This window comes from Borostomias antarcticus (genome assembly GCF_949987555.1).
Source record: "Borostomias antarcticus genome assembly, chromosome: 1".
NCBI classification, from domain to species: Eukaryota; Metazoa; Chordata; class Actinopteri; order Stomiiformes; family Stomiidae; genus Borostomias; species Borostomias antarcticus.
In genome coordinates, this window is record NC_140234.1 from 41,442,911 (window position 1) to 41,466,550 (window position 23,640).

Sequence of the window (23,640 nt, forward strand, 5' to 3'; positions counted from 1 at the left end):
CATAACTAAACACAGCTACCACCCCTGTCTCTCTCTCTCGCTCTCTGTCTCTGTCTCTCTCTTCCTCTCTCTCTCTCACTCTCTGTCTCTCTATCTCTCAAATTCCAATCAAATTCAAATTCAAATGGCTTTATTGGCACGATGTAACACTGTACATATTGCCAAAGCAAGCGAGATTGAAAAGGTAGGCTAGGTTTAAGATATCGTTTAGAGTAGGATTATTTCAGATAGCTAGATTCAGTGGAGCAGGGGGTGTGGATAGGAGCCAGGTAGAATACTGTGTATATGGGGGCGTGGCCGGGCCTTCCGTTATCAGGGGCTGGCTGCGTGCACTCGACAGAAGGTGCCATGGCTACGGTGAGTCGACAGCGGTGCCAGGAAGACGCTACCCTTTTCTGTTCCTAACCTGCTCTTGGCAACTTATTGGGTATCACCTGGACACTTGTATGATTTGAGGAAGTAATCATTGAATGAACGAACAAATGAACGAACGACCGAGCTGGCCGAGGAAACGAGGACGAAGGCTGGACTGGTCGACCCGCGCTCGCCAGATCCCTAGGTGAGTGCCTGTGCCCGCACCCCTCAGGAGCCAGGGCCAGCTAAGCTCACTAGGGTCAGGGGCCTAACCCTAACCCTCAGGAGCTAGGGCCAGCTACACTCACTAGGGTCAGGTAACTTCACTTCCACGCCAGGGGGTTGGGTAAGCTTGAGTCACTGCTCCACAGCTAGCTATAGTTTGTGTACGAGCCAGACTAGGGTGGTGCACATGACAAGCAACATTAATTAGATTACTGTGGCAAAGGAACATAAGACAAAACAAATGATCAATTGTCGATATGCACCAGCAAAGCACAGTAAATAAATAAATAAAAATTACAGGAGAAAATTATGTTGTCAGATGTAACGACAAGGATGAGTGCCAGGTGAATACAGTTCAATTCAATTCAATGGCCTTTATTGGCACGAAAGAACAAGTGTTCATATTGCTAACGCAACTGTGGGATCACAGAAATACAGTTTTTCTCAATTGTTTAAACATGATTTCTGAAAGGAACCTCATTTCCTCAAAACTCTACACAAAAAACACACACAAAATGCAAAACAACTCATTTGCAAAATGACACAGTCATCAAATGAGTAGACATTTCTAATGACACACACAGTCATCGTATGAGTAGACATTTCTAATGACACACACAGTCATCATATGAGTAGACATTTCTAATGACACACACAGTCATATGAGTAGACATTTCGAATGACACAGCCATCATATGAGTAGACATTTCTAATGACACACACAGTCATGATATGAGTAGACATTTCTAATGACACACACAGTCATATGAGTAGACATTTCGAATGACACAGCCATCATATGAGTAGACATTTCTAATGACACACACAGTCATCATATGAGTAGACATTTCTAAGCATCAACTGAACACTGATGTGCTGAATGAATAACACTACTAGTCTAAATGGAAAACACTCTGAATAACTTATTATCATTATTATTAATATTTTGTATTATTATTAGACTTATCAGGAGAATTATAGCTTTGCATGTTCAGTGTGACACTTTCCCCTGTTGTACATGAAATTATGTGCTGTATAATGTTTTTATAATGTTTTTCAATATAAAACAACACAAATATACAGTAAGTTTATTCTTTCCCAGAATACTGTAGTCTACACATCACAGCTAACACAACTGGATGCACACATGATTTACACTGAACACACAAGCAGGGATGCACCGAGACATCATTGGCCGGGTTTCCCGAACGAGTTAAGAGGCACTTAACTACAAAGTACTTCTTAAAGGAGGCCTTAAAACGTACCTTTTTAACAGAGCCTTTTGTTGATTAATCATTTTTGCTTTCTCTTGTTTTGTACCTTTTTGACACATTTTCTGTTGCTTTTAATCTTATAAAATAATTTATTTTTTAAATAAAATTGATTATTATTATTATTATTATTGCTAGTACATATGCCCCTTTGTTTCTTAAGTGCCAGTGTTAGTGTGTAAATGATTGAGAAAAACTGTTCTTCTACTGTATATACACTGTCCTTCAGTCTATGGCAGGCAGAATAAAACATAAAACAGAAACAGGAAATTCATTTGCACAGTAAATGAACATTAACACAGTAACAGATGTATGTATGTGTATATATGTGTGTGTATGTGTGTGCATGTGTAAATAATATCTCTCTGCCTCGCTCTCTGTATCTATCTCTGTCACTCTCTCCCTGTTGCTCTCTCTCTTTCTCTCTGTTGCTCTCTCTCTGTCACTCTCTGTCACTCTCTCTCTCTCTGTCTGTCTACCTCCATCTGTCACTCTCTCTTTCTATTAGCTTCATTCTTCTGTCTTCTCTGTATCCGTCTGTCATCCTCCCTGTCTCTCTGTCATCCTCCCTGTCTCTCTGTCATCCTCCCTGTCTCTCTGTCATCCTCCCTGTCTCTCTGTCATCCTCTCTGTCTATCTGTCATCCTCCCTATCTCTCTTATGACAAGACAGATAGCCAGACCTACCTCCATACTTCTACATAGCCAGACCTACCTCCATACTTCTACATAGCCAGACCTATCTCCATACTTCTACATAACCAGACCTTCCTCCACACTTCTACATAGCCAGACCTATCTCCATACTTCTACATAACCAGACCTACCTCCACACTTCTACATAGTTGCTAGGATGTTGTTGTTTCACAGTCTCTGAGACTCTCCCATCGCCACTGATTGGCCGACCACATGAATCGGTGCCACTGATTGGGCAGTGATAAACGGATGACAAGGCTTATCCCCAAAACCTACATCTGTTGAGTCAGAGTAATCTCAGGATCTGCTGCCCTGGGCACTGTACTACGTAAACAGGATTACGGGGTTAGCGGGATAACTTCAGGTTCACGCCTGGTTTATCCATACTACGAAGGTGGTTCACTTTTCACCGTGCTATATCGCCGTGGTAACTTATGCTGCTGAGCTAACCTGCTCCGGGGCAGGTTAAGATCCAGATTATGGATCAAAACGTATGAAGCACTGCCCGCTGACCGATCAATTCACTTGGAAAAGGGCATATGGACGTTAAGATTCTATATGGAACCTCAGTGTGCAAATTAAAAAATAATCCGCAGTATGCGAACAATGAGAGGTTTTTACAAACCGATGAAACCCTCTTTGGCTTTCCCTGATATCATATGAGAAATTGCAGAATGCTGACAGCTGCTTGAGACATATTTTGCCTTGTGCATTTACAGTAGTAGACTGTAGGCTATGCATTTTATTAGCCTACCTGCAGTTTCGTGTAGGCTGTGGGTGATGCGGAAACCAAGTAAAAACACTAATTTTTAATTCAAGTCTTTAATCTTGATTTATTAGACTAGCCTCCTGTTCCTAGGAACAAAGAGAAGTAGGCTACATTTTAATTGAATTGTGATAAGGCCAATGCCTGACAATTTTTCCCCGTAGGCTTATAGCCTACTTCTCCACCTCAAGCTTCACTTTTTCCATCTTAGCCTGTTTTATCTCTAGTTCCTCTTGTATTGTATATTCACATTGTCTACTCCAACCTGCAACTATTAACAACTTTAGCCTACATTTGCTTTATTTAAAGTCGCACTGAAACGGACGTTTGAGATCATCCAACTTCCGTAGTTTGACGTACTGTATTTCTGACGCAAACAAGCTATGCTATGGACATGTTTAGAGGAATTTGATTGGAACATTGACAAGTGGACAGGTTTTAAGAACTTTAGACAGATTCGATAGAAGGATAGTGTTGATTGACAGCTTCAGTTTTTTTGTTTGTTGTCCACATGTCCAAGTGTCCTTGGGCAAAGACACTGAACCCCAAATTGCTCCCAATGAGCACACTAGCACCTTGCATGGCAGCTGCTGCCACTGGTGTGTGAATGGGTGAATGAGAGGCCATTGTAAATCACTTTGGATAAAAGCACCATATAAGTGCACTCCATTTACCATACCCCCTTTTGAAAGGTGTTATGAAAAATGAAGTTTACTTTTATGTGTGTTACTACCAGATATTTCTGCTTACAGATGCATGCCTGTGTGTGTGTGTGTGTGTGTGTGTGTGTGTGTGTGTGTGTGTGTGTTTGTGTGTATGCAGACAGCTCTGTACTGGGGGAGGATTTGGACAATGTTTTTTTGACTGTTTCTTCCCAGGATGCACTGCTGCGGCTGGCGGCGGTGGTCGACGTGCGCTCGTTACGAGACGCCCTCAGAGACACAGTTCAGGATCTATTACCCCACACGGTACACACACGCAACACAACACACACACACACACACCTACAGACACAAACACACACACGGCACACACATAAGGCAAACATGGTACACACACACACACGGCACACACATACACACACACACACACATAGACACACAGGGCACACACGGTATACACACAGCACACACACACACGGCACACACACACACACACGGTACACACACACGCGGTACATACACATGGCACACACACACACACACATGCGGTACACACACACGGCACACACACACGGCACACACACTCACGCTACACACACATACACACGGCACACACACACACGGTACACACATACACACAGCACACTCACACACACACACACACACTCACTTACAAGGTACACATACGGCACACACACACGGTACACACACAACAGATCCCACACACATACACACACACTCACACACAAGGTACACACACAGCTCCCACACACATACACACACAAGGTACACACACAGCACACACACACGCACAATACACACACATGGTACACACACAATACACACACACACACAGCACACACACACACATACACACGCACAATACACACACATGGTACACACACAATACACACACACACACACACATGGTACACACACAGCACACACACACTGATACACACACATACACACACAACACACACACAGCACACACACACTCACACACACACACACATAACACACACACGCACGCACACGGACACAGCATGTAAAATGTCCATGATAAACAGCTCTGTACGTCTGAAAATTCACTTGTGTCACAAAGTGTCTCTGAACGTGTGTTGTATATTGCCTGTTTTAAAGGAGTGTGCGTGTGTGTGTGTGTGTGTGTACTGTTTTACAGGAGTGTGTGTGTGTGTACTTGCTGGAGGGAGACTCAAGGCTGCAGTGCGATGACCCACCCCACGAGCTGCCAAAGGAGGGAAAGATCAGGTATGCTATCTACTGTGTGTGTGTGTGTGTGTGTGTGTGTGTGTGTGTGTGTGTGTGTGTGTGTGTGTGTGTGTGTGAGAGAGAGAGAGAGAGAGAGAGAGAGAGAGAGAGAGAGAGTCAGTCAGTCACCTATCACCCTCACTCTCCCCTTCTCCCTTTGGAAATAAAAGTCTATTTTAAAGTTCAAAAATTATTTCTCTATCTCACCCTGTTACACCCTCTCTCTCTCCCTCAGTCACCCCCCCCCCCCTCTCTCTCCCTCCCTCTCTTTCTCTCTCCCTTTCTTCTCTTCCAGTACAACTCTGATCCTCTGTAGGTGCTCTCTACAAGCTTGAGAGCCCAGTCCTGCTTCTGGCTTTGAGAAAAACAACACAACATTATTTGTGTGTGTGTGTGTGTGTGTGTGTGTGTGTGTGTGTGTGTGTGTGTGTGTGTGTGTGTGTGTGTGTGTGTGTGTGTGTGTGTGTGTGTGTGTGGATGTGTGTGTGTGGTGTGTGTGTGTTTGTCAGGCTAAGGGCCCAATGCTGCTGAACAACGCTGTCAGTAACACAGACGTAAAAGTGACGGCGCGGGCACTTTAAGGGGCTTTGATGTGACTCTGACTTAACGAGGGACGTATTAATGTACCACTGACTTAACGAGGGACATATTAATGTACCACTAACTTACCGAGGGACGTATTAATGTACCACTGACTTACTGAGGGACATATTTATGTACCACTGACTTACCAAGGTACGTATTAATGTACCACTGACTTACCGAGGGACATATTAATGTATCACTGACTTACCGAGAGATGTATTAATGTACCACTGACTTACCGAATGACGTATTAATGTATCACCGACTTATCGAGGGACTATTAATGTATCACTGACTTACCGAGGGACGTCTTAATGTACCACTGACTTACCGAGGGACGTATTTATGTACCACTGACTTACCAAGGTGCGTATTAATGTACCACTGACTTACCGAGGGACATATTAATGTATCACTGACTTACCGAGAGATGTATTAATGTATCACTGACTTACCGAGGGACGTATTACTGTAATGTATCACTGACTAATCGAGGGACTATTAATGTATCACTGATTTACCGAGGGACGTCTTAATGTACCACTGACTTACCGAGGGACGTCTTAATGTACCACTGACTTACCGAGGGACGTATTCATGTATCACTGACTTACAGAGGGACATATTAATGTACCACTGAAAATGAAATAATCTTTATCAAACATAAGGCTTAGTAGGCTACTACACACTACCAATACCAGTGGCGACATTGGTACAGGTGTAAGAGATTCATATACATTTTAAACCAGGATCTTTTATTGATGTCTTCTATTCATTGTATGTTATGCCTTATCTTTTATCTGGACCCAGGTATGAAATAAATTTTGAATGAATGAATGAAAGATAGTCGTTGGCAGTATGTGATCTCACGGTGTCCATCATGTAGGCCTACTCCATTTACTGTGGTGCAAATGAAAAGAACAAAACCCTTTCACATAGAAACACAATGTAGATACAAACATAGATTGATTTATTTGTGTGTGTGTGTGTGCTTGTATACATGCATGGTTATCGTTCCATAGCTCATATATTTGGAACACATGCTTCTCTCAAGAATTAGCATGAGAAAAGTGCTCTCTGAAAGACAATACTAACAACCACACACACACACACACACACGCGCGCGTGCACACACACACACACACACAGGGGACGCTGTCACTCTCACACCCGTAGCCACAGCTGGCAGAGAGCTCTTTTGTTTGATTAATTGGAATTAAGAATGAATAATGAGTCGTTCACCAAGGTGGATTAAAGAGTGAATAATGAATCATTAAACAGGTGTTTTTGTACTCTGGACGATTTCTCAATGAAGGCGTTTGGCCAATGTTGAATACTATCTGTTCTCTCTAAGGCCTTTTGTCTTGTGCTGTCTCTCTGTCTGTCTGCCTGTTCGTCCCTCCGCCTGTCTGTCTGTCCGTCTGTATGTCCATCCGTCTGTCCGTCCGTCCGTCCGTCCCTCCGCCTGTCTGTCTGTCCGTCTGTATGTCCATCCGTCTGCCTGTTCGTCCCTCCGCCTGTCTGTCTGTCTGTCCGTCTGTATGTCCATCCGTCTATCTATCTGTCTGTCTGTCTGTCTGTCCGTCCGTCCGTCCGTCCGTCCGTCCGTCCGTCCGTCCGTCCGTCCGTCCGTCCGTCCGTCCGTCCGTCCGTCCGTCCGTCCGTCCGTCCGTCCGCCCGCCTGTCTGTCTGTCTGTCTGTCAGGAGGATGGCCGGCCAGCTGAAACAGTGTCAGTGTGCAGGTCTGCCTGCCTCCGAGCTCCCACAACCACTCTGGACCAGCCTGGCTGCACCCCTGCCCAACCACAGACGAGGTGAGTGTGTGTGTGTGTGTGTGTGTGTGTGTGTGTGTGTGTGTGTGTGTGTGTGTGTGTGTGTGTGTGTGCGCATGTGTGTGTGTGTGTGTGTGTGTGTGCACGTGTGTGTGTGTGTGTGTGTGTGTGTGTGTGTGTGTGTGTGTTTGTGTGTGTGTGTGGGTGTGTGTGTGTGTGAGTGTGTATAGGTGGAGGTGGACGCCTGGTGTGGGAGGAGGGTAGCAGAGCGCAGAACAAGAGAGATTATTACAGGGGAGATGTAGAACTGTGGGCCGCCGTGTAGGAAGAGAGACAGGGAGAGAGAGATGGAGAGAGAGAGAGATGGAGAGATAGAGAGAGAGACAGATGATAGAGAGAGATGGATAGAGAGAGAGACAGAGAGATGGATAAAGAGTGATGGATAAAGATAGATAGAGAGATGGAGAGAGAGATGGATTGAAAGAGATGGAGAGAGAGAGAGATCGATAAAGAGAGATGATAGAGAGAGACAGAGAGATGGATACAGATAGATAGAGAGATGGAGAGAGAGATGGATAGAGAGATGGAGAGAGAGAGATAGAGATGGAGAGAGATGGATAGAGAGAGAGAGAGACACAGAGAGATGGATAAAGATAGAGAGAGGGATAGAGAGAGAGAGATGGAGAGAGAGAGAGATGGATAGATCAAGAGTCAGATATGGATATAGAGAGAGATGGATAGAGAGAGAGATGGAGAGAGACATGGATAGAGAGAGAGAGATGGAGAGAGACAGAGAGACCGGGAGGGAGGGAGACAAAGATAAAGAGAGACAGAATAGAAAATGTGTGAGGAGAAAGGGAGAAGGGGGTGAAGGTGACATCACATCTCTCCTTCTCCCTCACCCCCCCTTCGGAGCATAGAATGAGTGCAGAATGAAATGACAATGAAAAAGCGCTTATGTTCACAGAATACCTACTGGAATGTTCCCATAATTCATGCTGCTGAGTTCACATAATACATACTGCAGAGTTCACATAATATATACTGCAGAGTTAGGCTGTATCCACCAATGAGCTGAACAGTGCCACTTTTACAGCTGCTTAGAGCACACTGGAGCGTACAGTTTAGAGCTTAGCTAGGCTACTGATTTTTTACAGCTCTGTTAATACTATTTTTGAGCCTGGCTAAGTGCTACAGTAGTGAGCCCTTGGGGGTAGTAACCTTACCTGCGGGATCTCAACGCACCGTCTGCGGCATTCCGCACCACCGCTCACATGCCCATAGAGGGAGAAGTAATACTACTCATTGACCCATTGCTGTAACCTTGTCTGGCACATTAGATGAGCTTACCTTCTTCTCAAACTCCTTGTTCTCCATCTGGTTGTAATTGAATTATTATGAACATTGCCTATCTACAGTATCTATCTCTGTAACTGATGTCGGGTCTATATCTGTTAACTCATATGGAACAAGGTATTGGGACATGTAGAGGTTTAACACAGTAGACTAGCTAACGGAGTAGCTAGGTAGCAGAGCTACCAGCTAGCTAGACTAGCTATGCACCATAGGCAAACACCATCCATGTGACACAGGGGTCAGACATCAGGGGTCATTGGTCAGCTAGCTACATGTAGCTACAAGTTAGCTACCAGCTATCTGTGCACAGGCTGATCTACTGTACGAAATTAGACCCAGTAGTGTTCTCATGTGGAATGAGGCATCAGGATGAGTAAGCTAGCAACGGAGCTACTGTAACTAGAGCCGTGTTCGAAATGGTTCACTCACTCCTTATAACTAATGTCGGGTCTATATCTGTTAACTCATATGGAACAAGGTATCAGGACAAGTAGAGGTAAACACAGTAGGCTAGCTAAGAGTAGCAGAGTGTTTCTCATATGGAACATGGCATCAGGACAAGTAAGCTAGCTAACAGAGCTGCCTAGAGATGTGTTCGAAATGGTTCACTCACTCCCTATTCCCTATGTAGTGTTACACATATAGTGAACTACATAGGGAACGATTAAACGGTCAGATATTCATGGACGCAAGCAAGCAGACGTGCCCCGTATCATGTAAACAACGCGAGCACTGATGGCAGCAGGTTGAAATATCAGGTAGTATAAAGTGCCTAGGCGGAACCAGGAAGAGAAACCCGACCAGGGATCAGAAAAAATATGAATGGTAGTGAACAGTGTGAGAAAAATTATTTCTTGATCCCGATTGAATTGTGCCATGACCACGACCATCCATCCATCCATCTTCATCCGCTTATCCGGGGTCGGGTCGCGGAGGCAGCAGCTCCAGCAGGGGGCCCCAGACATCCCTTTCCCTAGCAGCATCAACCAGCTCTGCCTGGGGAAGCTTTAGCCGCTCACAGGCCAGTGTGGAGATGTAGTCCCGCCACCTAGTCCTGGGTCTACCCCGCGGCCTCCTCCCAGCCGGACACGCCTGGAACACCTCCCTATGGAGGCGCCCAGGAGGCATCCTCACTAGATGCCCGAACCACCTCAACTGGCTCCTTTCGACGCAAAGGAGCAGCGGCTCTACTCCGAGTCTCTCCCGGATGACTGAACTTCTCACCCGATCTCTCAGGGAGACCCCAGCCACCCTCCGGAGAAAACATTTCGGCGCTTGTATCTGTGATCTCGTTCTTTCGGTCATGACCCATCCTTCATGACCATAGGCGAGGGTGGGGACGAAGATAGACCGGTAGATCGAGAGCTTTGCCTTTTGGCTCAGCTCTCTTTTCGTCACAACAGTGCGGTAAAGCGACTGCAGAACCGCACCAGCTGCTCCGATTCTCCGGCCAAACTCCCTCTCCATGGTTCCCTCACTCGTGAACAAGACCCCCAGATACTTGAACTCCTTCACTTGGGGTAAGGACTCATTTCCTACTCGGAACGGACAGGCCACCGGTTTCCTGCTGAGAACCATGGCCTCAGATTTAGAAGTGCATACTCTCATCCCAGCCGCTTCACACTCAGTTGCGAACCTATCCAGAGAGTGCTGGAGGTCGCAGGCAGTTGATGCCATCAGGACCACATCATCTGCAAAAAGCAGCAACGTGATCCCCAGCTCACCGAACTGCAAACCCTCCTCCCCACGGCTACGCCTCGATATCCTGTCCATGAAAATCACAAACAGGATTAATGACAAAGTGCAGCCCTGGTGGAGGCCAACCCCCACCGGAAAGAAAGACGACTTACTGCCGAGGACCCGGACACAGCTCTCGCTCTGGGTGTACAGGGATTGGATGGCCCTAAGTAGGGACCCCCTCACCCCATACTCCCGCATAACCCTCCACAAGACCTCTCGAGGGACCCGGTCGTAAGCCTTCTCCAAGTCCACAAAACACATGTAGACAGGTTCGGCAAACTCCCAAGCCCCCTCCAAGATCCTTGCGAGAGTGAAGAGCTGGTCAGTAGTACCACGACGAGGACGAAATCCGCATTGTTCATCTTCGATCTGAGGTTCGACTATCGGCCGGACCCTCCTTTCCAGCACCTTGGAGTAAACTTTCCGTGGGAGGCTGAGTAATGTGATGCCTCTATAATTCGCACACACCCTCTGGTCCCCTTTTTTGAATATTGGGACCACCACCCCAGTCTGCCACTCCTTCGGCACTGACCCAGACTCCCACGCAATGTTACAGAGGCATGTCAACAAAGACAGCCCCTCTACACCCAGCGCCTTCAGCATTTCTGGACGGATCTCATCAGTCCCTGGGGCTCTGCCACTGTGGAGTTGTTTGACTACCTCAGTGACCTCCTCCAAGGAAATTGACGACCCCCCATCATCTTCCGGCTCTGCCTCGATCGTAGAGGGTGGATTAGTCGGGTTCAGGAGTTCCTCAAAGTGCTCCTTCCAACGCTCAACAACCTCCTCAGTTGAGGTCAGCAGTGTCCCCTCCTTGCTGTATACAGCTTGGATGGTCCCCGCTTTCCCTTCCTGAGGTTTCTGATGGTCTTCCAGAAACACTTTGGTGCCGACCGAAAGTCCTTCTCCATGGTTTCTCCGAACTCCTCCCACACCCGCTGCTTTGCCTTGGTCACGGCCGAAGCCGCAGCCCTCCGGGCCAGTCGATACCCTGCAACTGCTTCTGGGGTCTCCCGGGCTAACATATCCCAGAAGGCCTCCTTCTTCAGTCGGACGGCTTCCCTGACCACCGCTGTCCACCACAGTGTCCGAGGGTTACCGCCCCTTGAGGTACCTATGGCCCTCAGGCCACAGCTCCCAGCCACAGCTTCAGCAATGGAGGCTTTGAACACCGACCACTCATTCTCGATGTCCCCAACCTCCACAGAGATGCCTGAGAAGCTCCGCCGGAGGTGGCAATTGAAATCTCTCCGGACAGGCTCTTCCTCCAGACGTTCCCAGTTCACCCTCACTACACGCTTGGGTTTTCCAGGTCTGTCCAGAAGCTTCCCCCGCCATCGAAACCAGCTCACCACCAGATGGTGATCAGTGGACAGCTCTGCCCCTCTCTTTACCCGTGTCCAAAACACATGGCCTCAGATCAGATGATACGATAACGAAATCGATCATCGACCTTCGGCCTAAGGTGTTCTGATGCCAGGTGTACTTGTGGGCATCCTTGTGTTCGAACATGGTGTTTGTTATGGACAAACCGTGACTAGCACAGTTACAAACAACAAAACACCACTCGGGTTCAGATCGTGGTGGCCATGCCTCCCAATCACGCCCCTCCAAGTTTCTCCATCATTGCCTACGTGTGCATTGAAGTCCCCCAGTAGGACAGTGGAGTCGCCTGCAGGAGCCCCCAAAAGGACTCCACTCAGGGTCTGCAGGAAAGCCGAGTACTCTGAACTGCTGTTCGGTGCATAAGCACAAACCACAGTTAGAGTCCCCCCCCCCCCACAGTCCTAAGGCGCAGGGAGGCGACCCTCTCGTCCACTGGGGTGAACTCCAGCACAGAGGCGCTCAGCTGGGGGCTAACTAGTATAGCCACACCTGCCTTACGTCTCATACCGTGAGCAACTCCGGAGAAGAACAGGGTCCAACCCCTATCCAGGAGTTTGGTTCCGGTGCCGGTGCTGTGCATGGAGGTTAGCCCCACCAGGTGTAATTGGTATCGCTCCACCTCCCTCACAAGCTCCGGCTCCTTCCCCCCCAGCGAGGTCACGTTCCATGTCCCCAGAGCCAGCCTTTGCCGCCCGGGTCCGGTCCGTCGGTGCCCCCCGCCTTCACCGCCACCTAGTTGGCAGCGCACCCGACCCCGACAATTCCTCCCGCGGGTGGTGGGTCCACGGGACGATGGAGGAGGAGATGGTGCTTCCACGTTGCTTATTCGGGCTGGGCCCGGCCGGACTCCGTGGTAAGCCCGGCCACCAGGCGCTCGCAGGCGGGCCCTCGGTCTGGGCCTCGCTCCAGACGAGCCGGGTCTCTCTTCCTTTTGGTTGTTTTGTCATCGGAATTTTCCCTGTAACCCCAGGTAGGGGCCTAGGGGGTACTACCACTTGCCCAAGGTGGACCCCCAGACTAGTGGAGGGAAGGAGGCGTCTTACTTCTCCATTCTAGTTTTGCAACTAGCCACTGCCATGACCACATATGTTGGTCAATTTAAAACATAAACTTTACTAATCTCGGATAATTCGCAAGTTAGCTAATATTAGCTAGCCAACATTACTCTCGTTTAACACTCACCAAAACACACACACTATAACACACAGCCTCTCGTGGTTTATTGCTTAAATATGTAACTCCGAAGATAATGCAAATAAATTAAATAATGGTAGGGACAGTTCTGTCCTCCCAAAACATGGGAAGGCCATCTAAATTATCTGATATAATAGCACTCCAAAGATAATGCAAACAAGGTTGCTTAAAAATTGGTAGGGACAATTTTGGCCTTCCAAAATATTGGTAGGGACATATTCCCGCCATCCATATGCAAACCTACGCCCTTGGTAGGGACATGTCCCCACCGTCCATGTGCAAACCTACGACGGGGCTTTACCTCTCCACTTACCGCTGCACTGCGAGCACACACACACACACATACACACACACACACACAGGCACTTCCATCCCATTGAGATCCACTAGAAGGGAAGCTCCCATAGATGTCAATGTCACATGTAGGCCCAAGAATTGTGAATGAATGCCCAGTATGGCCTAATGGCCTATACATGTGCCACTGAATTGATATATTTCACAATTTTGATGGACCTATAGTGATAGGTCAGTGAAATATAATTAGTTTTACAGTGCAGTACATGAAGACATGCACTGATGATGGTGCCAGAAGGTCGCGAAATGGCATAATTTGGTGGTCTGCATGGACATAACTGCACTAAAACCTCTCCAACGTTGCACTGGCTCACATTACTAGCATCTAAGTTGGCAGGTACTGATCTTACATTGGAATAACTATCTCATGTTTCCAAGTTGATAGTCACTCTAAAAGCTGTTTTTTACTTTATTTTAGGTGATGATTGAATTTGAGATGTTTTACATTATTCTAGCTCAATTTGCTTCCCTCAGGTGTCAGCATTCATTTAATACCGATATTATTATAATGGCGCTTGTGGTTGTGGAGATATTCTATATTAATTATGGACATGTCATTTTGAGCAGGAGAACTGAAAAATAGGCTGGTTGGTAACAGGCTAGTGTTAGCTAGTGCTAACGTTCGTTGTCTCGGCAGTCTTGCCAAAAACTGACCGTTGTCGTAGTGATCAGAACAGCCTTTTACAGCCTGTGCTTTAGTCCAAAAGGTTTATCTTTTTAAAAGTGAAAAGACTAGAGCCCATGGCGCTATAGCGCTAAGAGCCTGTAAACATTGTAAACAAGGAGAAGATGGTGGCATCTGGCCAGCTGCGGACACGCACCCTGAGTCTGAGGTCATGTTCAACGAATACACACTGGAAGAGTTGCAGACGCAGGAACAGAGTTCCTCTGTTCCTGTCTACCGAGCAGAGAGATATACAGCAATGGTCTCTCTCTCTCTCTGCCTGTTAATCTCTGTCTTTCTCTTACCACAGCCCTGGTCATCCCACTCCTAGACCAGAAACAGATCCAGGCCGTCGCAGTCTTACTGGTGAGTGACCACACACACACACTCACACACACACTTCTGCAGGGTTCACTGTATGTATTAAGTAAGAGTGTGCCCGAATACAAATATATTATTCTGAAAGGCACAGATAATGCCTTGGAAACATATTTTTCTATTCGAAGTTACTTATTTGGGGGGGGAAAAACATGTGTGTCATCCGCATTAGCCTATTGTTATGTTGAGTAGGTGAGTGAATCGCAGGAGACGCCGCACTAATCCGATAAGAGACCACTGGCAATGGCTACAGTGAGGTGTTAAGGACACATTTTCATTGAAAGGTCAATCAGCCAGTTTCTTGATTCAGCTTGTTATCTGATCATTCCGTTTGGTATATGTGGATTTGAAAACGCGTTCCACCAGCAGACTTTATATACATTGCAAAAAACATGGCTAGAGCAATAATGTTTGATAAGAGTAGCATTATTGTCAACTAGACATCATTTCAAAAAATAGGCCGCACTCAGTCTGAGACTAAATGTGGCTTGTGGATGTTTACTATGTATGTGGTACTGCCTGCATTGTCGTAGTACTGCAAATTTTGCAGCGCACATTCATTTCCAAACATATCCAAACTCAGTTTTGCTCACTTCATGTCATCTGACTCTGTGAGAGTGAACGTTGCTAGTCATGTGACAGCTGGTATCTGAAATGGTAGCACAGGAATGTTGGATTTGAATTACCCCAGTAATTGAGAACTCATCATCTTCCTTGGCTCTGGAGTCACAGTTAGAATCTGTAGTTAGAGTCTTAGAATCTGTAGTTAGAGTTTAATCATAGGCATACGTGTTGATTTCATCCATAGAGTGGTGAGGTGATCTCGCTATTAGTAGGCTAGCATGTCTGCTATTGTGGGGTGTAGTCCAAAATCTAATGAAAGTATTGCGTAACCTACTGTACACACAATGGCTGTCCAAAAAAGTTGGCTTCACTCTTTTGCGCTACAGCGCCAGGGCAGTGGGTTTGGCTCCTTTTTTTTTCAGTTGAAAAATATGTGGCTAAAATTATGACACCCTAATGGCTGTCCTTTTTCTTTAGACCAGAGTCTAAAAGTACAATATGAGAATGTGGAAATATATTTCAGAACGAATTATATGCCAATATAAATCAATCAATTTGATCCTTTGAATGCTCAAAAATTGCATTGCCAATGAATATTAGGTTAGAAAATACAATTGAACGCAACGTCTGGTATAAACAGGGTTGGGAAGGTTACTTTTAAAAAGTAATCCCTTACAGTTACAAGATACTTGTGAAAAAGTGTAGTCAGTAACGTAATCCAATTACCACAATTTAAAAGTAAAGTAAGGGATTACTTTCAGTTACCTTTGGATGTACTGTGTATTTCACCAGATATAAAATGTACTGTGTATTTCACCAGAAATCCTACATTATTTATTATTTTTCTGTGTTCTAGAGCTGACAACATAGCTAAACAGCAGTTGCCCAGCGCCCACCCAGTTAGTGCAAGTGTTAATGCCAAGAGGTTAGGGTGCGTGTCATCTTGCCTTGGCTAGTTAATTGCAGTCTGCAAAACACAACACTCGTTGCTAATGTAGCTAACGTTAGGTGTAAACGTCGGAGCCAGCTCTAAACTCCAGCTCTAATGCATTCTAAGCAGCTGTGATTGGCGCTATTCAGCTATACAGCTTGCCAGTGGACACACAGCCTTATATATTATGGATAAAGCACCCACTGACCAGTTTTCCCAGGCAGTTAGTTATAGCTCTTGAATAATGGTGCGTTCGTTTATAACTGGGAGGTGGCAAATTGCGACTTGCTACTAGGAATGATTAAATAAAACGCTGCATGAACTCGCACTTCCTCGTCGCAAATTCGTTTCTCAGCCTCCAGTTGCCGGCTGATGTCAATATCATATAATATCATCATCGTATCATTCGCTATAGCTCGAATGCACACAGGTCGGAGGTAGGTATTTTGCCACTTGCGACTTGCCACCTCCGACCACAAACGAACGCACCATAACACCGACAGGCACTATTGAGTGAAAATAATCTGAATGGGCGCTTGGGTCTGGTTTTCTGGTTGAAAATTAGTGCTTTACTGTAGAAGCCTACTGCTAGCTAATTTAGCTGTCAGTGGAAGTAAGGTTAACGTTAGCTACCCTAACGTTTGACATTAGCTAACGTTAACTTACCGGCAAATGTTTTTTCAGGTTGAACATTGATTCCTTGGCCGTCGAGGCAGGTGGCTGGGAGGCATAGTTTACACTGTGCTGTAATATTGTTGTGGTTCTGTGACAGGTAAATAAAAAAAATGCTGGTATTTCCAGGATTTCAATGCACATTGCGGTATTTCTGCCATGATGCCCGTGCTGCTTGCTGTCTGTCTGGCAGCTGTGGTCCAACGAGCACATCAGTGGGAATCTTGTTGGCGCGCGCAATTGGTATTACTAGCCTACTTCTTTTTTTCTTTTTTTTTTACCTATTTTGGAAAACTGATGAGGAGGCGAGGGGTGATTGTAATCACGCCTGTAATCCCCGTTACTATGCAAATGTAACTGTAATCTAGATTACATTTTTTAAATTGTACTGTAACAAATTACAGTTACTGTTTTTTTGGGGGGGTGTATCTGGGTGTGTATGGGGCTGTGTATCTGGGTGTGTATCTGGATGTGTATCTGGGTGTGTATCGGGGTGTCTATGGGGGTGTGTATGGGGGTGTGTATCTGGGTGTGTATCGGGGTGTGTATCTGGGTGTGTATCGGGGTGTGTATGGAGGTGTGTATCTGGGTGTGTATCGGGGTGTGTATGGGGGTGTGTATCTGGGTATGTATGGGGGTGTGTATCTGGGTGTGTATGGGGCTGTGTATCCGGGTGTGTATCTGGATGTGTATCTGGGTGTGTATCGGTGTGTGTATCGGGGTGTGTTTGGGTGTGTGTATGGGGGTGTGTATGGGGGTGTGTATCTGGGTGTGTATCTGGGTGTGTATCGGGGTGTGTATGGGGGTGTGTATCGGTGTGTGTATCGGGCTGTGTATCTGGGTGTGTATCAGGGTGTGTATGGGGGTGTGTATCTGGATGTGTATGGGGGTGTGTATCTGGATGTGTATCGGGGTGTGTATCTGGATGTGTATCTGGGTGTGTATCGGGCTGTGTATCTGGGTGTGTATCAGGGTGTGTATGGGGGTGTGTATCTGGATGTGTATCGGGGTGTGTATCTGGATGTGTATCTGGGTGTGTATGGGGGTGTGTATCGGGGTGTGTATCGGGGTGTGTATTGGGGTGTGTATCTGGGTGTGTATCGGAGTGTGTATGGGGGTGTGTATGGGGGTGTGTATCGAGGTCTGTATCTGGATGTGTATCTGGGTGTGTATGGGGGTGTGTATCTGGATGTGTATCTGGGTGTGTATGGGGGTGTGTATCTGGGTGTGTATGGGGGTGTGTATCTGGATGTGTATCTGGGTGTGTATGGGGGTGTGTATCGGAGTGTGTATCTGGGTGTGTATGGGGGGGTGTATCTGGGTGTGTATGGGGGTGTGTATGGGGGTGTGTATTTGGGTGTGTATGTGAGTGTCCAGGCCAGTGCCTGACCGCAGGTCTCACCACATGAGGGGCAGGGCTGCCCAGCACAGGGAAGCGGGGGCCCACAGCTGTGTGGTATAAAACACACACTCTCACACACACATACACATATATACACACACTCACACATACACAGACACACATACACACAAGCACACTCACAAAGCTCTTGGGTACAGTGTGTGATAACGTGTTGGGACAACATGAATAAAAAGTCCATGAATTTAAATTGCAGCTCCTCTGTCAAGACGGGGGAAGAGTCGGTGATGACAATAAGGGTAAAAACAGATTCCAGCTCCGCTAAAACCACACTTAACAACTCATGAATAATATAAGCGACTAGCTGCTGTCTACTCTCCCTGCTGTATACACACACCCACGCACACACCCACACACACACACACACACACACACACACACACACACACACACACACACACACACACACCGACAGTCACAGACAAATACAGCTGTACACATACTGCTTAGTGCACAGTGGGGAGTTTATTTACAATATCTAGACAGTGGGAACTTCAGCCTGGATCACCATCCTCCTTATCTGCCTCCACACTCTCTCGCTCTCTCGCTCCTCGGTTACACACACACACACATACACACTCACTGGCTTGCTTCTTGCTCATGGCAGTCCATCAATGGTTGATGATGACGCTGCTCCAGATTGATTAGTTGAGCGTGTAGGGGGTTGTGTATCAGGGTGTGTATGGGGGTGTGTATCGGGGTGTGTATCAGGGTGTGTATCGGGGGGTGTATGGGGGTGTGTATCGGGGTGTGTATGGGGGTGTGTATCTGGGTGTGTATGGGGGTGTGTATCTGGGTGTGTATCTGGGTGTGTATCGGGGTGTGTATGGGGGTGTGTATCTGGGTGTGTATCTGGGTGTGTATCGGTGTGTGTATGGGGGTGTGTATCGGGGTGTTTATGGGGGTGTGTATCTGGATGTGTATCTGGGTGTGTATCTGTGTGTGTATGGGGGTGTGTATCGGGGTGTGTTTGGGGGTGTGTATGGGGTGTGTATCGGGGTGTGTATCTGGGTGTGTATCTGGGTGTGTATGGGGTTGTGTATCGGGGTGTGTATCTGGGTGTTTATGGGGGTGTGTATCTGGATGTGTATCTGGGTGTGTATCGGTGTGTGTATGGGGGTGTGTATCTGGGTGTGTATTGGGGTGTGTATGGGGGTGTGTATCTGGATTTGTATGGGGGTGTGTATCGGGGTGTGTATCTGGATGTGTATCTGGGTGTGTATGGGGGTGTGTATCAGGGTGTGTATCGGGGTGTGTATTGGGGTGTGTATCTGGGTGTGTATCGGAGTGTGTATGGGGGTGTGTATCGGGGTGTGTATCTGGATGTGTATCTGGGTGTGTATGGGGGTGTGTATCGGGGTGTGTATCTGGGTGTGTATGGGGGTGTGTATCTGGGTGTGTATGGGGGTGTGTATCGGGGTGTGTATCTGGGTGTGTATGGGGGTGTGTATCTGGGTGTGTATGGGGGTGTGTATGTGGGTGTGTATGTGAGTGTCCAGGCCAGTGCCTGACCGCAGGTCTCACCACATGAGGATTACAGCGAACTGGATCGCAACATTCTACAGCTGTGTGGTATAAAACACACACACTCACACACACACACACACACACACACACACACACATACACACACACACACACACTCACACAGCTCTTGGGTGCAGTGTGTGATAACATGTTGGGACAACATGAATAAAAAGTCCATGAATTTAAATTGCAGCTCCTCTGTCAAGACGGGGGAAGAGTCGGTGATGACAATAAGGGTAAAAACAGATTCCAGCTCCGCTAAAACCACACTTAACAACTCATGAATAATATAAGCGACTAGCTGCTGTCTACTCTCCCTGCTGTATACACACACACACGCACACACCCACACACACACACACACACACACACACACCGACAGTCACAGACAAATACAGCTGTACACATACTGCTTAGTGCACAGTGGGGAGTTTATTTACAATATCTAGACAGTGGGAACTTCAGCCTGGATCACCATCCTCCTTATCTGCCTCCACACTCACTCGCTCTCTCCCTCCCTCCCCCCTCTCCCTCCCTCCCTCCCTCCCTCCCCCTCTCTCTCCCTCCCTCTCTCCACCTCACTCTCCCTATCTATCTCTCTCTCTCTCACACACACACACGCACACACTGGCCTCCCTCAAGGTCAAGCTGTCATATTCCCAGTTGATACACTTAAAGTCGCACTGAAATGAAAAAAGCATTCTGTTCCATTTTGGTTCACATAATTGGTCATAGTGTTCACCTATTCAACGATGTATGGCAAAAAAATTACAAAATTCTACTTTTTTGTAATCTTATATCAAAGTATATAATTTCATTCTTCCTGGAAAACGGTAGGTCACGTGCAATGACGACAACAGGTACCTTAGATTTTAGGACAATAATCTCACAACATCCACCCGTCAATCAACGCTATCCTTCTATCGAATCTGTCTAAAGTTCTTAAAACCCGTCCACTTGTCAATGTTCCAATCAAATTCCTCTAAACGCATGTCCCACCATCATAGCTTGTTTGCATCGGAAATACGTCAAACTACGGAAGTGAGATGATCTCAAACGTCCGTTTCAGTGCAACTTTAAATCTGAGTCCCAGGTCTCTGTCACACGCACACTGAAAAGTATATATACTCTCTCTCTCTCTCTCTCTCTCTACCTCTCTCTCTCTAAACATATACAGTATATAAAGTGCTTCTCTATGTGGCAGTGGCTCAGGAGCTAGAGTGGGTCATGATCATAGGGTTGGGGGTTTGAATCCCGGCTCCTCCTGTCCACATGTCGAAGTGTCCTTGAGCAAAGACACTGAACCCCAAATTGCTCCCAGTGAGCAGGCAGCTGCAGCCATTGGTGTGTGAATGGGTGAATGAGAGGACAGTGGTGTGTGAATGGGTGAATGAGAGGCCATTGGTGTGTGAATGGGTGAATGAGAGGCCATTTGTGTGTGAATGGGTGAATGAGAGGCCATTGGTGTGTGAACGGGTGAATGAGAGGCCATTGTAAAGCGCTCTGGATAAAAGCGCTATACAAGTGCAGTCCATTTGTTGCCGTCTAAGAAACAGAACTGCTTCCATGATGTCTATATGTCTCAACATGCCTATTCTGTTACAGGTGGGATGTAAGCCAATGACGGAGCAGGAAGAACAACTCCTCAACACTCTGGAGAAACATGTAAATACGCACACGCACACGCACGCACGCACACACACACGCACACTTGTGGTTGTGTATGTGCACAGAGGATTCCCATAGACAATTGATCCGGTTTCAGCATCAAAGATTCTTGTCTCTGCGTGCGTGTGTTTGTGTGTGTGTGTGTGTGCACATGCGTGTTTTTATTTTGCAGGCGACAGTTGCATGTAGGCGTGTTCAGTCCCTGCAAACGTCCAATCAGAAGCCCCTCTTCAGCCCATCGCCCCTCCAGTCCCACAATGCACTGTTCCAACTCGACGCCACCGACCAGGATTACAGCGAACTGGATCGCAACATTCTACAGCTGTGTGGTATAAAACACACACACTCACACACACACACACACACACACACACATACACACACACACACACACACACACACACACATACACACTCACACAGCTCTTGGGTGCAGTGTGTGATAACATGTTGGGACAACATGAATAAAAAGTCCATGAATTTAAATTGCAGCTCCTCTGTCAAGACGGGGGAAGAGTCGGTGATGACAATAAGGGTGAAAACAGATTCCAGCTCCGCTAAAACCACACTTAACAACTCATGAATAATATAAGCGACTAGCTGCTGCCTACTCTCCCTGCTGTATACACACACACACACGCACGCACACACACACACCAACAGTCACAGACAAATACAGCTGTACACATACTGCTTAGTGCACAGTGGGGAGTTTATTTACAATATCTAGACAGTGGGAACTTCAGCCTGGATCACCATCCTCCTTATCTGCCTCCACACTCTCTGTTATCCTCTCTCTCTCTCTCTCTCTCTCTCTCTCTCTCCCTCTCTCTCTTTCTGTCTGTCTCTCTCTCTGACTGTCTCTCTCTCTCTCTCTCTCTCCCTCTCTCTCTCTCCCTCCCTCCCCCTCTCCTTTGTTCTCTCTCTCTTTTATATAATTCTCTCTCCATCTCTCTCCTTTTCTCTACCTGTCTTCTCTCTCTCCCTTTCTCTCTTGCCCCTATCTCTCCCTCTCTCTCACACTTTCTCCATCTCTCTTTTATAATTCTCACTCTCTCTCTATCTCTCTCAGTAGTCAGGCCAGTGCAGCAGCCTCTGTCTTCTGAGTAGACAACAGTCCCTCTGTCTTTGTACTCCTCTCTACCCCTCTCTCTACTCTCTCTCTACCCTCTCTCTACCCTCTCTACCCCTCTCTCTACCCCTCTCTCTACCCTCTCTCTATCCCTCTCTCTACCCTTCTTCTACCCTCTCTCTACCCCTCTCTACCCTCTCTCTACCCCTCTCTCTACCCTCTCTACCATCTCTCTATCCCTCTCTCTACCCTTCTTCTACCCTCTCTCTACCCCTCTCTACCCTCTCTCTACCCCTCTCTCTACCCTCTCTACCATCTCTCTATCCCTCTCTCTACCCCTCTCTACCCCTCTCTCTACCCTCTCTCTACCCCTCTCTCTACCCTCTCTCTACCCCTCTCTCTACCCTCTCTCTATCCCTCTCTCTACCCTCTCTCTACCCTCTCTCTATCCTCTCTCTATCCCCCTCTCTACCCTTTCTCTACCCTCTCTCTACCCCTCTCTCTACCCCTCTCTCTACCCTCTCTCTACCCTCTCTCTACCCCTCTCTCTACCCTCTCTCTACCCCTCTCTATCCCTCTCTCTATCCTTCTCTCTATCCCTCTCTCTACCCTTCCCTTGTTCATCAGCCCTTTACCCTCGTCCCTTCAGTCCTCTATGATGCATCTCTCTCTATCTCCATCTCATTCTCTCTCTCTATCTCCCTCTCATTCTCTCTCTCTCTCCCTCTCATTCTCTCTTTCTATCTCCCTCTCATTCTCTCTCCCTCTCATTCTCTCTCTTTCTCTCTCTCAGGTGAGTTGTATGACCTTGATGCAGCTTCTCTTCAGCTCAAAGTCATCAATTATGTAAGTACTGGCAATCACACTGGTAGTCATACCCCCCCCCCCCCCCCACACACACACACATACACACACACACATACGCACACATGCACAGACACACACACATACGCATGCACGCACAAATGCACAGACGCACACACACACATTCACATCTTTGTTCACTTCTATTGGTCAGCTCCTCTATATCTCTACGAACTCTTCATTCACTCCTCTGTATCTCTAATATCTCTTCATTCACTCCTCTATATCTCTACTATCTCTTCATTCACT

At 47.0% G+C, this 23,640-nt stretch overlaps 1 protein-coding gene across 1 annotated transcript in view; it reads left to right on the forward strand.

Moving 5' to 3' along the window:
- Positions 1–348: 348 nt before the first annotated feature.
- The window catches only part of pde2a (phosphodiesterase 2A), a gene marked incomplete at both ends in the record, with an annotated part of 58,650 nt that continues 35,358 nt past the window's right edge, over positions 349–23,640 (forward strand). The window contains 8 exons of the mRNA XM_084461994.1: positions 349–357; positions 4,190–4,279; positions 5,157–5,245; positions 7,535–7,644; positions 14,607–14,662; positions 21,394–21,453; positions 21,629–21,785; positions 23,321–23,373. Coding sequence (XP_084318120.1) covers positions 349–357; positions 4,190–4,279; positions 5,157–5,245; positions 7,535–7,644; positions 14,607–14,662; positions 21,394–21,453; positions 21,629–21,785; positions 23,321–23,373 — 624 coding nt within the window. The remainder of the gene's footprint in view (positions 358–4,189; positions 4,280–5,156; positions 5,246–7,534; positions 7,645–14,606; positions 14,663–21,393; positions 21,454–21,628; positions 21,786–23,320; positions 23,374–23,640) is intronic.